General features: G+C 39.1%; 1 protein-coding gene across 2 annotated transcripts; it reads left to right on the top strand.

Moving 5' to 3' along the window:
* Window positions 1-5,104: 5,104 nt before the first annotated feature.
* On the top strand, window positions 5,105-9,411 carry aqp4 (aquaporin 4). Of its 2 annotated transcripts, none has more exons than XM_071492305.1 (5): window positions 5,105-5,231; window positions 5,841-6,258; window positions 6,342-6,506; window positions 7,283-7,363; window positions 8,156-9,411. In XM_071492305.1, exons 1-5 carry the CDS (start codon window positions 5,158-5,160, stop codon window positions 8,405-8,407), a joined length of 990 nt encoding a protein of 329 aa, XP_071348406.1. In that variant the 5' UTR covers window positions 5,105-5,157; the 3' UTR covers window positions 8,408-9,411. The 2 variants fall into 2 exon arrangements, with proteins under 2 accessions (XP_071348406.1, XP_071348407.1); XM_071492306.1 differs by having other exon boundaries at window positions 5,155-5,381; window positions 8,156-9,250.
* The last annotated feature ends 6,193 nt before the right edge of the window (window positions 9,412-15,604 follow it).

Genomic DNA, 15,604 nt, shown 5'->3' with positions numbered 1-15,604 from the left:
CGGTAGCTTGTGTCTAATGAAGCGAGACAGTATTACTCAGCAAGGAAAACATGTTTGTTACCAGCCTGCCTATGCTGCCTTTGGTAAATCTCCACGGTTACAGCTGAGACTGAATATTATAGTGTAATAGATTCATTGATGATCTGGGTGTGGATCTCCACTTCATAGATTGAATATTTGTTATGATACATTTACATTTATTTCTGATTAATGATAGCTATGTGTCTGCATTTGTTCATGTGACTATGTAGACCAAAGGCACTGATGTTTTATAAAGCACAATGATACGCTGATGAGCTCCCAGAATGACTCTAAAAAGATAAGCAGTGCCAAATTAACACATTACTCTTGAATGCACATTAAAAATTCCCTTTTAACAAATTACTTCACTTTAAACTAAACAACCTAATCTGGAGGACAGTTCATTAATCAAACAGACCTCATACAGTATCAACAAACATTAATTGACTCAACTGTAATTTAAATGCGTGCAAATCTGAAGAATTGAGGCAAGCCTTTAATTAGTAAAGAAAAGACTCCTCTGATGTGCATGAGATGCCTGGAGGAACTTATAGAAACAGGATCTAGGAAAAGTACTCCACATGATACTGAGTAGCTGCTTTATAACGATTTATGTAGCTCATTAATATTCGAGTTTGTATAGTGTGTAGATTTAAATTTCTATGTAAAATGAGCAAGCCTAGTGGCCATATTTACTATTGTAAATAAAACTTAACCGCATGCATAATTGTCACATTATGCATATGGCACAGGTTGTATCTAATTGTATGGTAAATGCAAGGTGCTAGTGTTTGCTGTCTTACACTGCACTACATTACTCTACACTCCTGTTTTTGACCGAATATGCAAAAGGATACAAGTTGGCAGAGGTGAGGAGGGATCTTCCTCCTCTTCCAGAGTAGCCCTTTATATCTAAATTGAGACTGCAGAATCTGTCGTCTTTAAATGATAAAAATACTTTGCTCCTGTAATTTATAAGATCACAGGAGGGATCATGTTAACGCTGATGTGCAGTTGTCTGCAGTATGCATCCATGATATCTTTGCAGCATCTCTACTTGTTGAAATTCAAGAAGTTATCGTCTAACACCTTGGTGCCCATCCCAAAGAAAGCAGGTGAAGTATCCAGAGCAAAGGTTTAGTATTAGCCAGCTTTTCAGTCTTGCACCACAACAAATCAGTCACCCATTTATGTAAAACATGTAACTGCATACAAGTGTGGTATGTGAGTGTGTGTGTGTGTGTGTGTGTGTGGTGCTGGAATATTTTTGGTGCTCGCATGGAGGACAAACGTAGGTCACTGTATTTTGTTTACATCACTGTATTCAACCTTAAACTGGAGTGCTTGTACGTCAATGTCATTTTAACACAGATAAGAAAGAAAGAAAGAAAGAAAGAAAGAAAGAAAGAAAGAAAGAAAGAAAGAAAGAAATGAAAAAAATGTGTCATTTCAACAAAAGTGTGTCTCTACTTGAGGAAAACACATTTGTGTTACTAAATGAAGGGAATTATTTCTTTTTAGTTTTTTTGTTTCATGTGTAATGTTTTCCATGCTTCACTTTCCTCTTGACCTTCCTGTTGCTTGATGAGGAGCATAACTACTGTGCTGAATTTGTTTTAGAATTAAGTTACTTACATGCATCATTAAGTTTGGTCGATCATTGTGCGGTCAAGGTTATTGGATGTTATATTTAAATGTATTTTGTCAGTCCCACAAAGAGAGATTCTAACATTTTGGGGTAGGATTTTAGGGTTTTCATTATCAGTTGGTGATTTATGATTTAATTGTTCAGATTGTTTTAATTATTTGAAATGTCCTGTTTTCTCTACAAGTCATCAGTATTAAGGGCTCTGGCATCTGCAAGACTAAATCCACTGCTCCATCTCAGGCATATATTTGAGAAAGGTGGAACTGTGTTAGATGTTTGGCACTGATAATGTAAGATATGTTGATAAAAATGTGTATTTTCCTTTATTTTCTCTGTTTCTTTGTTTTATTTTGTTTTCATGTTACGTTGGCCCTCACGTTATCTCAAAATCACCTTCACTTTCTGCTTGACCTTCCTGTTGCTTGATGGGAAGCACAACTGTTGTGCTGGCCTAAAGGAGCATGAAGGAACTTTAAAACAAATATTAACCAATGAAAACTCCAGGGAATGTCCCTTCAGAATAAAGTCACTTACATGGTCAGTGAATGCATCATTAAGTTTGGTCACACAAAAAAGTCACATGTACAAGTTGTGAATCAGTGTATAGTCAGGGTCACTCAGTAGTATTTTGTCAGTCCCACAAGCGTCTAGTGTAGAAAATGTGACAAAGACAGATCCTAACATTATGTTTTTTTTCTTCCTGAATGAAAATTAAGTTGCTAATTTATTTTATTTATTTAAAATATCCTGTTTGTAACACAAGTGAACAATAACAACACTAAATCCATCTGAGAAAGCTGGATTGAGGAAGCTGGAGCCATGTTAGATTTTTGGCACTATTTTTAGTTTATAGTAATGTGGTGCTTTCTGTCAGATAACCAGTTTTATTATGCCTGCAGTTATTATAGGATCAGTCTCCTGTGGCAAATATCATGATTTGAACTTTTCCAAAATCAAAAAATGTGACATGGGTTGGCATGTGCAGAAAGAGTATAAGTATAATGGAATTAAAAGTGTGTGCGTGAAATTAAAATACAAAAAGAAAGAAAGAAAGAAAGAAAGAAAGAAAGAACTTAGTTGTTGTCCTCACTCATTTGCTAAAATGCAACTATATTTTTAAAATGACTATAGGTGTTTTTATCGCTGCTATGAAGAAAAAGCTACAGCTCATTGTTAGCATGGGTTTTATTTATTTAGCCAAAATATCAAATGTATTATTTGTTGTTAATACAGTTTGTAAGAAAAGTGACAAATGTCAACAATCAAAGAAGATGAAAGTAGGATTATAGCCATGAAGTGAATGACATTAAAATGATAATGTTTAGAAGCTGAATGTAATTTATTGACCTGTCTGTTCTTACAAACACTGTTCAATTCATAGTGCCAGAATGAAAGAGAAAGGCCAGACTCCTGAAGGCACAGGGGAATAATTCCCATTGATTTTAAATCCATTTGACTCAGAGTTGAACACTGCAGTTTTTACTGTTTACGATAAAGCAGCAGAGGTGTTCATGCGTGATGCTATAAGGTTGTGTTATTTTCTGAACATTCACTGAAAGTAGTTGATGAAATGAGTTTGGTTTTCAGATTCCCTGTTCAACTGCCACTAAAAGTGAACTGACCTTTGGAGAAAGATTTAGAGCAAAAGCTGTGTTCCAGTTACATGTGTGAAACAGATGCAGAAGTATTTTTATTTTTAATTTTTTTAGGTAAGTGTGCCATGATTTTGTGGGAAGCATGGCCTGAAATTCTTACTTGATTGCAGCCGAGTGTATACACCACTTCAGATCTTTGCAATCCCTATTTCCTGAAGATCAATATCAATATGGCACTTGAGCTGAATAAATAAAAAATAAGAGCACTGTGCTTCCTTTTCACTGGTCTGAGGTAGTTTGAGTTCCTTGTAATAATCCACCTTGAGTGTGGATAATCTAAATTATTAAGTTGTTAAGTAATTTCAGCAATTATTGTAAAATGCTTGAGAACATTCTTAATATATAAAATTATGATGTTTTCATTATGTTTATGTATTTACACTCTTACTGAATGAAATGCCAATTATTTCCACACAGAGGTCACAGAATGACACTGATGAAAACATGTCAATAAATACAGGATGGATGTTCTTTGTGAGTGAGATCTTTATTCATCCTACAAGGATACTGTAAGTTTGATCACCATAACAGAAACATGTTTATCTTTCCGTTCATACCAAATAGTCCCTGTTTTTCTCTGCAAGCTTATCATGGAACAAATGATGAGGAAAAAGCAATGTGTGCGTGTGTGTGCGTGTGTGTGTGTGTGTGTGTGTGTGTGCGTGTGTGTGCTGTGTGTGTACATGCGCGTGTTTGTTAATGTGCAAACCCTTAAGTCCTTGATCTAGATAAAAATATTTCGAATTTTGTTTGCCTCTTTCTTCACACAGAAGTAAACTTAAGGTTTATGGTTTATGGTTTTCAGGGCTGTTAAGCAGCTTCTCAATCTGATACCATGGCAGACTCTATACCAATAGATTGATAAACCAGGCCTTTGTTGAGGTTAATCCTCAGATCCTACCTGTTACACAGTGACAAGAGTCTGAACTTTTTACCAGCAATAAGGTGACTTCAGCCAAAAGGACAGAACAAGGCATAAAATAATGGGATAAAAACAAGAATAAAAACAAATCATACTTTTACCATACATTTTACCTTACCCAGAACCTGTTGTGTGTGAATGAGAGAGAGGGAGAGAGAGAGAGAGGGAGAGAGAGAGAGAATTAGAGTATATTATTACCAGTAGAGGAAGTAGACCCTATACTCAAGTAAAAATAGCAACGCCACAATTCATTCAACATTTTACACGAGTAAAAGTCTTAACAGCAAAACTTAGAGCAACAAAAGCAAAAGTACATTTTATGTCCCTTTCAGGAGTTTGTATTATTATATATTACATTACTGAATTCCTATTGTCAGTAGATTAGCATCTAGTAGCATCTTAGTTGGCACTGGAGCAACTTTTTACTCCTGTAACAATGCATCATAATATATAAGACCATATGTGTTGTGTGAAACTTTTATTTGTAAAGTAACTACAGCTGCCAAATAAATGTAATCAAGTAGAGAATGTAGTGAAGTAGAAGTACAAAGTACCATAATATGAAAATACTATAAGTAAAGTACATAAACATTCTCCTTTGACACTTGATTTAAGGCACAATCCACCACTGATTTTTACCTTATCTTATGTTGCATGTCTTATGATATCACCATAATATTGCTCTGATTTTGTTAATATTGTGCTTACTCCAGTATGTTTTCAAATCTCTGACATGACTAAGATGCTGAGGCTGACTGAGTCACTGCGTGGTTGCAGTGTGTGCAACAGTGCTACTGTTTGCTCAGCAAGCAAACCTCATGACTCCTCCCCCTGAGCAGGCTGCTTAACTCCCGTGAGGTGATGCCTGCTTAGTAACGTAATAAAGTTGCTGGATGCAATCCTGAGGCACAATGTGTGGATCATGTTCTTCTGACAGACCTGCTCTCTGCTCCACTCCTGCGCTCACACAGCCTGCTGCTCTTCTGTAAGTACTGCAGGTCACAGCCACCTCAGCTTTTTAGATGTGATGAAGGGAGAGATGTCTCTGCTGGTTGAATAACTCACCAGGACTTATGAGTGAAAACACATCACACACAACGGGGACAGAGAGAGGGAGAGCAAGTTATTGCTTTTGGTAAGTTTTAGCCCTTTAAAGAGACAACTGAAGTTATCACTGCAACTTTGGTGACTTGGAGGTTTGCTGCACACTTTGTAATAATATTCCATTTTAATTTTCAACTTTTTCCAAATGCACAGTAACTTGCATGTGTTTTAATTAATGTAAAACATGTTCTCTTCAGTATTTATTGTTAAAAGAGACACATTTTTCTTGGTTAAAGTTCAATGAGTGACAGCAATTAAACATTATGTGCTTTGACTTTAGGTGTGATAATTTGCCCCTATACACAATGTTTAAAGAATGCTCTGTATGGCATTTTGTAATGGAAAGTCACTGGCTTAAATCCCTAGTGGAGTTATAAATGTTGTGCCCAGAGGCAGCCATCCTGATAGGGTTCAGTACTTTTTCAGCCACATGCACACAGCAGGAATACGTAAGTAGGCTAATCATTTTGCTCATTATTCTTTTTGCCAGGAGGTTCCTGTCCTGGTGTAACTGTCAGAGCATAATGGTGGCATTTAAAGGGATCTGGACCAAGGACTTCTGGAGGGCTGTATCTGGAGAATACCTGGCCACTCTCATCTTTGTCCTTCTCAGTCTGGGCTCCACCATCAACTGGGCCGCAGGGGAGGAGAAGCCTCCCCCAGCTGACCTAGTCCTTATCTCGCTGTGCTTCGGCCTCAGCATTGCCACAATGGTGCAATGTTTTGGCCACATCAGCGGTGGACACATTAATCCAGCTGTCACCGCCGCTATGGTTGTGACTAGAAAGCTGAGCCTGGCGAAGGGGTTATTCTATGTGGTGGCTCAGTGCCTGGGAGCTATTACAGGAGCTGGGATTCTCTACCTAGTCACACCTGCTGCTGTTAGAGGCTCCCTGGGTGTTACCACAGTAAGAATCTGACCATATCAGTCTGTAGTTGTGTGTATGGTAACTTTTCACAGAGTTTATAAAGGAAATCTTCTGTTTTCAAGGTGAACTCCAACATCTCAGTGGGGCACGGCCTTCTTGTGGAACTCCTTATCACGTTCGAGCTGGTTTTCACTGTCTTCGCCACCTGTGATCCCAAACGTACAGACCTAGGTGGCTCTGCTGGCTTGGCTATTGGCTTTGCTGTGGCAATTGGTCACTTATTTGCAGTAAGTACCTTCCATTAAGTTAGATAAGAGATGGGAGAATATTTAAAGCAGGGACTCTTGAGTTATTTTGGCTTGTTACCCTGTTGTTATGTTCCAAAATTTCTCATGACTCCAACATAGAAACAGTGATGTATTTACAGTAAATGTCTATTCCAACAGTTATATACTGTACCAAGTCTAACTACAATGCAACAGTCTTAGCAATCTTCTGCAATCCCATCCTCATATCAGACGTCTCCCCCTGTACTCCCAAGCCCCAGCAGTGAAACACAAATTTAAAGATTAATCTCAAATTCATATTAAATTCAGCACACCACATTAAAGAATTGTAGAACAAGACTACTACCAAGTGCATGTACGGAAATCTAGGGCGGTGATGCTTCTTGAGAAAAAAGAATGTGCATCAAAAGTATCTATTCCTCAATGTGTGATGATACACACTTCTTACTGATTCACCCCCTCGTGCACATCTTTATTGGAGGCTGCCATCGCATGGCAACCAATCTCTGGGGGCTCCCTGAACCCTGCAGAGCAAATGAATGCACAGGGAAATAGATGTTATCTCTTGCACTGCTCAACTCATTTCTCCCTTGCCCCGTTCAGCAAATGCATATTTTCGACTTGTATACAAGATATATTATTCAGGGTAGGAGATATACTCTGTCTGTCAAAAAAAGAAAGCACTACACCTGAGACATATCTTGGATTATAATGTTACACAAAAACATGATGTTTCATAATTTAGACATAAAGCAATGCTGTTATGTGCCCTCTAGATACCTTATACAGGAGCCAGCATGAACCCTGCTCGTTCCTTCGGCCCTGCGATGGTCACACTTAACTTCACGAACCACTGGGTAAGAGATACTTTCTTAACAGGATAATCTTTCTTTCTGTAGTTGTGCTTGTGAGCTGCTACACACAATAAATTGTTTTACTCTGTGTTATGTCATAGTATCATGTCAAAATGCTCTGAAAAAATTTGCAGTAGCTGATGATCATCTCATTTTACTGTCCTGAAGAGGGCAACCGCCTATGACATTAGGCCTGATTGGCATGCTGAAACCCAATAAGGTCACAGTTGCAGCGCCAGTAAAAATAGGTGTGACCTAAAGGCAAAATCAAAGAGCAGCCTTTCACTTATATCAGTAAATGCAAAGAGAAAACCACAGGGGTTTGAGTGAGTTCACAACTTCATCAAACAAAGAGGTGCCACAGAATTGTAAATTTACAGCTTTTCACCTCCAGGTACCTAATGAGATGTCACTGAACAAGGTGTAAAATGACATTAGCTCTGAATTTATTTAGCCAGGCAATTGTTTCCACTGAGCTATGTGTACAACATGGTGTCATAGTGTGTGTGTGTGTGTGTGTGTGTGTGTGTGTCATGTCACTGTCACTGTGGTTGTTATCATATTCAGAAATGTCCTCTCTTGGTTGCACATGCTTGATACTGCAGACACAGAGTTACCTGCCTCCAATAAAGGTTGATCTTCTTTTCCCGATTTGTAGCCCAGCAGAGCAGGACAGTTTGACAGTTTTGATAGCAATGTCAGTGCTTCATTGTGCTGACAGCAATAAAACATCTCCCAAGGAGCACTGATTAGCCAACTGCTTACATAAGGTGTTTGTCTTTCTGTTTATGGTAGGTGTACTGGGTGGGACCTATTCTGGGGGGCATACTGGCTGCTGGCCTGTATGAGTACCTGTACTGCCCTGACCCTGAGATAAAGAAGAGGCTGAAACTGGTCTTCCAAAAGGATCCATCGGGGAAATACAGGGAGGTGGAAACAGAGGACATCGGCATCAAGCCGGGCTCCATCCACACCATCGACCTGGAGAAAGCTGAGAAAAAAGATCCTTTCCAGGACTCGACGGCAGAAGTGTTGTCCTCTGTATGACTATCACGTGCACTGGAAATGGAAACTAATCTGTAGACCAGATTGAAAATCTAACTTTGGAGCATCTATATTGAGCCTGCCCCCCCATCCCTCCAAAGACTTCATCCTCAGAGCAGAATATGATTTCTGTCCATGAGACTTTACAGCAGGGCTGAATCACTCTCATTGTTATGGCTAATATAGTACAATATTATAGCTCAATCCCACCAACATCTACAGCCTGTTCAATGCTACTCCTGAGGCCCTGAGTGGAGCAGTATTGGCATGCGGCTCACATTGGACACTGCAGAATGACAGCCCGCAATACATTGTGTTAAAGAAAAATGTGTAGGGTCAAACAATTAGGTTGGGTCATCATGCTGCACTGGAGAAGTGAGGAAGAAAATGCAGCCTTGTTATTTTTGGATTAGTGTCACATTTGGTCCATGTACTGTATATGTAATAACAGGAGAGATTTTCCTTGTGATCATTAAGCACATTACAGGTCCCACGCAACGTAAGACAGCTCTGACAAGCGTTATTTTCAGAGTTGTATTACAGTGCTCTCTATTTTCAGTGCATTTAGTCAGGGAAACAATCAGTTCATCTTTATGGAGACATTGTGTTTATCTCTACTTTTTCATATTTCTATCACTATATAATGATTTCATTTTTTCTATTTTCATAAAATTGTGATACATAGCTGTTTCATTTTGTAGATCTAGATTTGGGTCTTGTAACACATTTCTTATTCCTGTATGATTCGCTGTGTTTCATACTTAAGTATTTAATTTATTGATAAGACATTTAGCTGATCTGTCTTTGTAATTTTGTGCTCAAATATTTCTGAGTTATTCTCGCAAACTGGATGGTGTAATAGCAATCATTTTTTTCTAATTTCTAAGTCATGAAAGTATTCTCTTTGGCTTATTAACATTTTTGAAAATGTGCAAACAGAGTAGCTGCACAAATCCACTGTGACTTCCATGTATTTATAAAAAAAATCTACTAAAACTGAAACTACAGGGGTCTTCACTTGAGTCACGTGTCTGGTTCTGGAAGGAGCCGTGCACTGGGGGGAGGGGAGATCCAGATCAATGATGGATTGGCTCATCTACCTTTAGATTATGTCTCCCTATGGTCAGATAAATGCCCATAATGTGTGTTCTTCTTTGAGTTAAGTCTCTGAGAATAGCCTCATATAATCTCTCTCCATCAGCAGAGAGCACAGGAAATGATACCATTTTGTGATAAGAAATAGAGGTGATCTGTTATGGCTGCACTTTATTTCCTTTGCTAAAGGAACAGGTGCAATTCAATCTTTTTTCCTGTAATGTGGAGGAAATGATCAACTTCACTGATACTGCTGCATCAACTCAAGTTGTCTACATGGCGCAGCTATATTGCATTTGCGAGGTGAGAATGCCAGTGTAATTCACATACTAAATCAAAATAGTTTACACTGTTACAAGGACTAACTCCCCCCATCTCAACTTCCTCCCAAACGCAGTGCACTTTTCTTGTGTTATAACAGCATCACCTACTGGCCCCAGTATGAATCGCATACTGTGCAAATAATGCTCCCATTTGTATTTCTCCAGGGGAGGGCAGCCACGAGCCTTGGATGTGCAGGTTACGCCGCAGACACAGGCTGACAAGAGTCAGTTTTATTCATAAGTCTGAGCCACATTTCATTTGAAATTGGTCCAGGCCATTAATTCAGAGCTACACAGGAGGATTAAGTGTGGCATAGCTCTGCAACGGGGTCCCAGTGCTGGTGTGGGAGCCCAAGAAAGTTAATACTAAAATACTTTTTTATCAACCTTTGTATTCTCAACATTTTAAGAATTTTGTGAGAGTATGAGAAATGCTTATTTTCACCTGAGCTGCCTAAATTGAATTGCATTCCCCATACTAATCTCCTCAACACTAGTATTGTGACATTTTTGTGATGCAAACAAATGCTGTTCTTCAAGGCCTACTGGAGTTGAAATGGACAGCACTGATCCTTTACCTGCAGGCATGCTGCCCAGTATCCCTTAAGGCTTCAGTGGCTCGAGACCAGCATCCTCTCAGCATCCCCTTAATCATCTTTATAACCCAAATAAATGAGTACATAAATTTCATGCATTGACTGCTTCCTCTCGGGACAGTGGATGGGAAAGGGGCTGACTCAGATTTGATTTATTGGTTCTTGCTCATTTTAAGATTAAACAGAGGCAGACAGGTGATGATAGCAGTCCCCAGTGGATTGAACATTTGGCTTTCTTATGAATTTCGTATAGGTGACGGAGAGCAAAATGTTAAAAAGCATTATACGTGGCTTCTGTGCACATACAGTGCGAAATTCCTTGCGATACATTTTAGTACACATTTTAGATACTAGCACACGAGAGGACACTGAAAGGTGTTGATCGATTGAATCCTGAGATTTCATCCGAAATATGTCGTCTCTGTGTGTTGACCAACTTCCTAAAGATTGCTGCAGACACCTCAATTTACAAAAAGCAAATAAAAAGTGACGACAAATAATAGACCATCACTTTTTTCAGCTGTTTGTCTGTTAACATCTTTGAATGGCTTATCAGCAAGATGTCGAGCAGAAAACAAATAATGCATGGATAGCCTACACAGTGGCTGTCTCCATAATTCATTAATTTAAAATCACATACATTGCACACACCAACAATGGCTATATGATGGGAATATTGTTATAGCCAGGGCTTCATTTGCACATCATACAGATCCCAGCACAGTATATCTCAAAGTGCATCTTATGCTTATCTAAATGAGAGCAGACAGATTTCTGGCAACTTGAAAACTCAGATTCTCAATTCCCAGCATACAACAGAAGGGGCAAAAGATAAAACACACACCTTAAAGATCATTAGCAATTAATATTTGGGGATTCATGAAGAAAAACAGCGTTAAACACTTGTTTAATAATTCATACTATAAACAAGAAAGTCTCCCACTTCCTTAATAATTTAGACGTAAGCTAATGTTGATTTATTCAGGAAGGTCTCTGCCACCAGCACCGCCTGGAGTGCCCAAATTTGAATTAAAGTAGGACAGTAGCAGGCGAGTCTGTAATAACATTTGTATAATTTTATTATTGCTCTGGGCTCAGTTCATTTCCTCCTCCAGTAGCTGCGTGAAATTGTTTGATTCTGGAAACTGCCTTGAGTCTGCGGCTCTGGGGTTGGAGGGTGGTACAGGAACAGGAAGGCATGCGACACTCTCTCTCTCTCTCCCTCTCTCTCTCTCTCTGTGTCTGATGCTGTCAGAAACACAGACACACACATATACACACACAGCCCCTTGTACGCGCACATACACACATGCAGAGAGAGAGATAAATAACTTTATTATTCTGGGTTTTGTAATACTGTTACATTGGCTCACTTAATAACTCAAGCTGTCTTGAGAATATGATTGATATTCTCACTCACCTTGTCACTTTTGATAAATATTTTACTGCATTTATGTGAGAAAGCTAAGAAACGGAATAACTCATTCATTACATTATCAAATCATATAAATATGAGTTTGTGTTTACGTCGTTTGCCAGCAGAGAGATTGCCATTCCTCGCTAATATTAGTCAACAAAAGTCACTTCCACTGTTTCTGTGCAAAGAGTTTGTTTGTAAAGAAGCTGGTCTGATGAAATTCCAGCTTTTTGTAACTTTACAACTAAGAAATATTTCATTTCATTGGGCCCACGAGGAAGTATTAAAGTTCATAATCATTTTGGAGGTTTACTAAGCTATCAAGTCTTATCGTGTGATTTCTAGTTTGTGGTGTTCCTCTACTATATTGTGATTTTGTTTACCAATGATAGGACTATCATTTCCAAAATGGTAATTTACAAAACTCTGATTACTCCAACACAAACAATCAAGTTTGGAAGGTATTAGCTCATGTAACACACACCTGAGACCCCGGTGGCTTTGACACAGGAAGGGAGGGTGGAGAAGTTCTGATTGGTTTCCTCGGGGCTCTGCTTCCAACTTCCCACCCGCACACATTCCCTCACTCCTCCTCCTCCCTTCAATTCCTTTATGCAGAGCAGCCCAAACTGCAGTTTGATGAAACACATTTGTTTGACTTAACTCTTGCCTCGCCATCACGGCTAAATCTCGAAGGCCTGTCGGTGTAATGTGGCCCAACAGCAATTGGGTTAATGAGAGGATATATGTGCAAGTGTGGGACTTGACCGGAGGAGCTGTTTTCCATTTGGGTTTGGTCTGCTCGTGTTATTAGGGAAACCTTTATTATTGTTGCCCTCTAGTGGGAACCATATAATAGGATTACATTTTATTAGAGCCTCCCAGCATTACCCAAGCAGCCCCCTCCTCTTGTCTCTCTTCCCCTCTCAGTAGTGTCACTCCTCTGTCCACTGTGGGTGGGATGGGTGCATTTGGGGCTGAAAGGGAAACCAACAAGCAGGGTTACAAGTGATACCATACAGCAGGGACCCTTGTCTTTTCACACAAAAAGTGACTTGTCAATATAAAATCTTGTTTTTCCATTTTGTCAAATCACAAACTGAGAGAATTGACTCTGTCATGTGTGCTAGAACAAAGTGAAATAAACTGAAATAACTCCATTGTCGAGGCACGAGAGAATATGCAAACTCTGCAGAGTTTGCATATTGGAAGTTTCTGGAAAAAGGTATGAATAACGACACGATACCCAGGCTTGTTGGTTTTTACTGTTTGCCATTGCTAACTGAACTAGAGAGCTCCTGTGTCATTAAATTACCATTGTTAATGTTTAACCTTCCAGGGCCATACCTGATGGTATGACTTGTTCTTCACTGTAGCAACAGAGAAATTCTCCAAAGCTAAATTCTATTGTGCAAAAGATAATATTTGATGAACAGTTCTGGCCTAAAACTGTGCAACCCTGCAGGGCAGATTGAGTCAGGCTCTGGAGCAGCTTCAGCACTTTCCCTTATCCATCCCACTCCATTACATAACCACAGGCCATTAGACGGGTGTGGCGAGTATAGCAGCAGTTATTAATATGGTCTGAGGCTAAGCCAACATCTCTCTCAGTCCAGACTGGCTTGGAAAGACCAGGTACCCTAATGTCATTCAGTAGCTGCAATGGTTGTTTGCATTGTTTAGCTACTTCAATAGTATTAGTATTAGTATAGAACACTAGAAATCGAGCTTAGAAAGGTGTTTTGAGAAAAGCAGTATCGTTATTCCTGTTTAACAAAATATACATTCAAATGCCAATAAAAGGTCTAGACTGTTTTATTGTTCATTAATAATGATTATACACAGCCTTCCTTCCTTCAGTGTTAAAATGGGGTCAAAGTCCAGCTTTAAAACGGAACTATGTAACTTTTGATAAACAGCAGTCACTTTGGGCCACCAATGTCTACTGGATAATGGCAAATGTTTAAATATAGTGTAACAATAACACAAGAGAAAAAAAAGAGATATTAAGAGCAAACTGACTTGGTGATAACCGTTACATCAATATTTCTTTAAAGTTTGCCAACATGAGTCACCATAAGCCACTAGCCAAGTTAGGCAGTAGCTGGAAAAGTGTGTATTGACTTGAGAAAAGGTGTGTTTCATGGTTTATGAATTTAACTTATCTTTTCATTCCTTCAGAACTTAGATGGCCATGCTTTCAGTGTTGAAGTTGCGACAGAAAGGATTGATAACCAAACTACTTCTCATATATACATATATATATATATATATATATATATATGTGTGTGTGTGTGTGTGTGTGTGTGTGTATATGTATATATTCTTCTGCAGGCTGTTTCACAACATTCCTACAAGCCAAAAAAGTTTTCCAGGGTTCCTCTCTCCTTTCTCCCGTGTATGCATTTATAACCCTATGATGTCATTCAGGCTAGGCAGTCTCTGTTTGGGGCAAATGCACATCTGCAACCAATCTGGATAATTTGTCCACCAAAATATGGCGCAGCCAGCCAGCGCTTGCCTGCTGTTGCTGCTGTAGAAGTTAGATCCAAGGAAAATACTACCCCTCCACAGCAGCATTAGAACAATGACTTTGTTTTTTTCTTCAGTTTTTCTTTTCTTTTTTTTTTTTTCCTTTTGGCACAGAGCAGCACATGCATTCAAAGATCTCCACTGTTTAGGTTCAACTTCATCTGATGCATATTTGAAAATACTAAAGTGAGAGGATCCCATTGGGAATTGGCTCCATTTGTGTGGAAAATGGATAACGTATGGGATTTTAAGGCCTGAGGTGTTCTCCACTCACTACAGTTTGTCAGATTAATGGCATTAAAAATGTGTGTGTGAGTGTGTGTATCCTTGGTCGCCAAGGCTAAGTGTATTGTGTGTGCCGGGCGGTAACCTCTGGGGCAAATAACTTCATGGTGACACTTTAATCCTGTGTTTGTTTTCCTGTGGGACATACTGGTCAAAAAGTGGAAAGTTTAATGATCCCTGGATTGGATGGGGATAAGGGATAGCTGGCCCTTCCTCAAGAGCAATTCTGTTTATCATCTACACAAAGATGCTGTGAGAAGGGAAATCGTTTGATGAAGAGGAGTGGAAAATGCTTTTGTTTGTACGCTTGCATCCATCAGTCACCAGTCCCTCGACGTGGATTTCTTATTCCACTGTTGCTTCAGAACAAATTTGGATTCAGTTTTCTCCCTGGATGAACATTTCAATCCTCAGCCTGTTTGTAAATATTTGTTTCAAATGGATGTTTTCTCTGTTCTTATGATGGGTTATGTTACAATAACATACTGATTTGCTTTCATAGCTGCTGTTAAAAAAAAAAAAAAAAAAAGTAGATGCTCTGAACAGTAGGGGGGGCAAGAGTGGATACTTCAGCCTTATTCTATTATATATGGCATGGGGATAACTGTTGAGAATATCAATAAATGACTGTGTCAGTTCTGTGTCCAGATGGGCACAAAATAGTACTCTCGACTCTAGACAGAATAATTATGCATGTTCACATGAAGGGATTTCACAACAGGAATGTCTTTAAACAAGTCATTCCTTTACTGTCCGCATCCCCCAAGTAATTCTAAAAGCCTCAGAAGTGCCTCAATCTTCCTGAAATCATGCATGGTTGAACATTTGAAATGAGCTCGACATCACCCTCAGGCACTGATTCAGACTTGATTGGGGCAAGGCAAGCTGCAAGTGCTTATTTATACAACTACGTCATTTGGAGGTTGTCCAAAGGGAGGAAAAGAGACTGAAA

The sequence above is a fragment of the Trachinotus anak genome, unplaced genomic scaffold, assembly GCF_046630095.1.
Source record: "Trachinotus anak isolate AG129_WGS33_773 ecotype Australia unplaced genomic scaffold, CSIRO_AGI_Tana_v1 ptg000012l, whole genome shotgun sequence".
Taxonomy (NCBI): Eukaryota; Metazoa; Chordata; class Actinopteri; order Carangiformes; family Carangidae; genus Trachinotus; species Trachinotus anak.
Note: the sequence above shows the minus strand (reverse complement) of the source record. Positions and strands in the feature narration are given on the sequence as shown.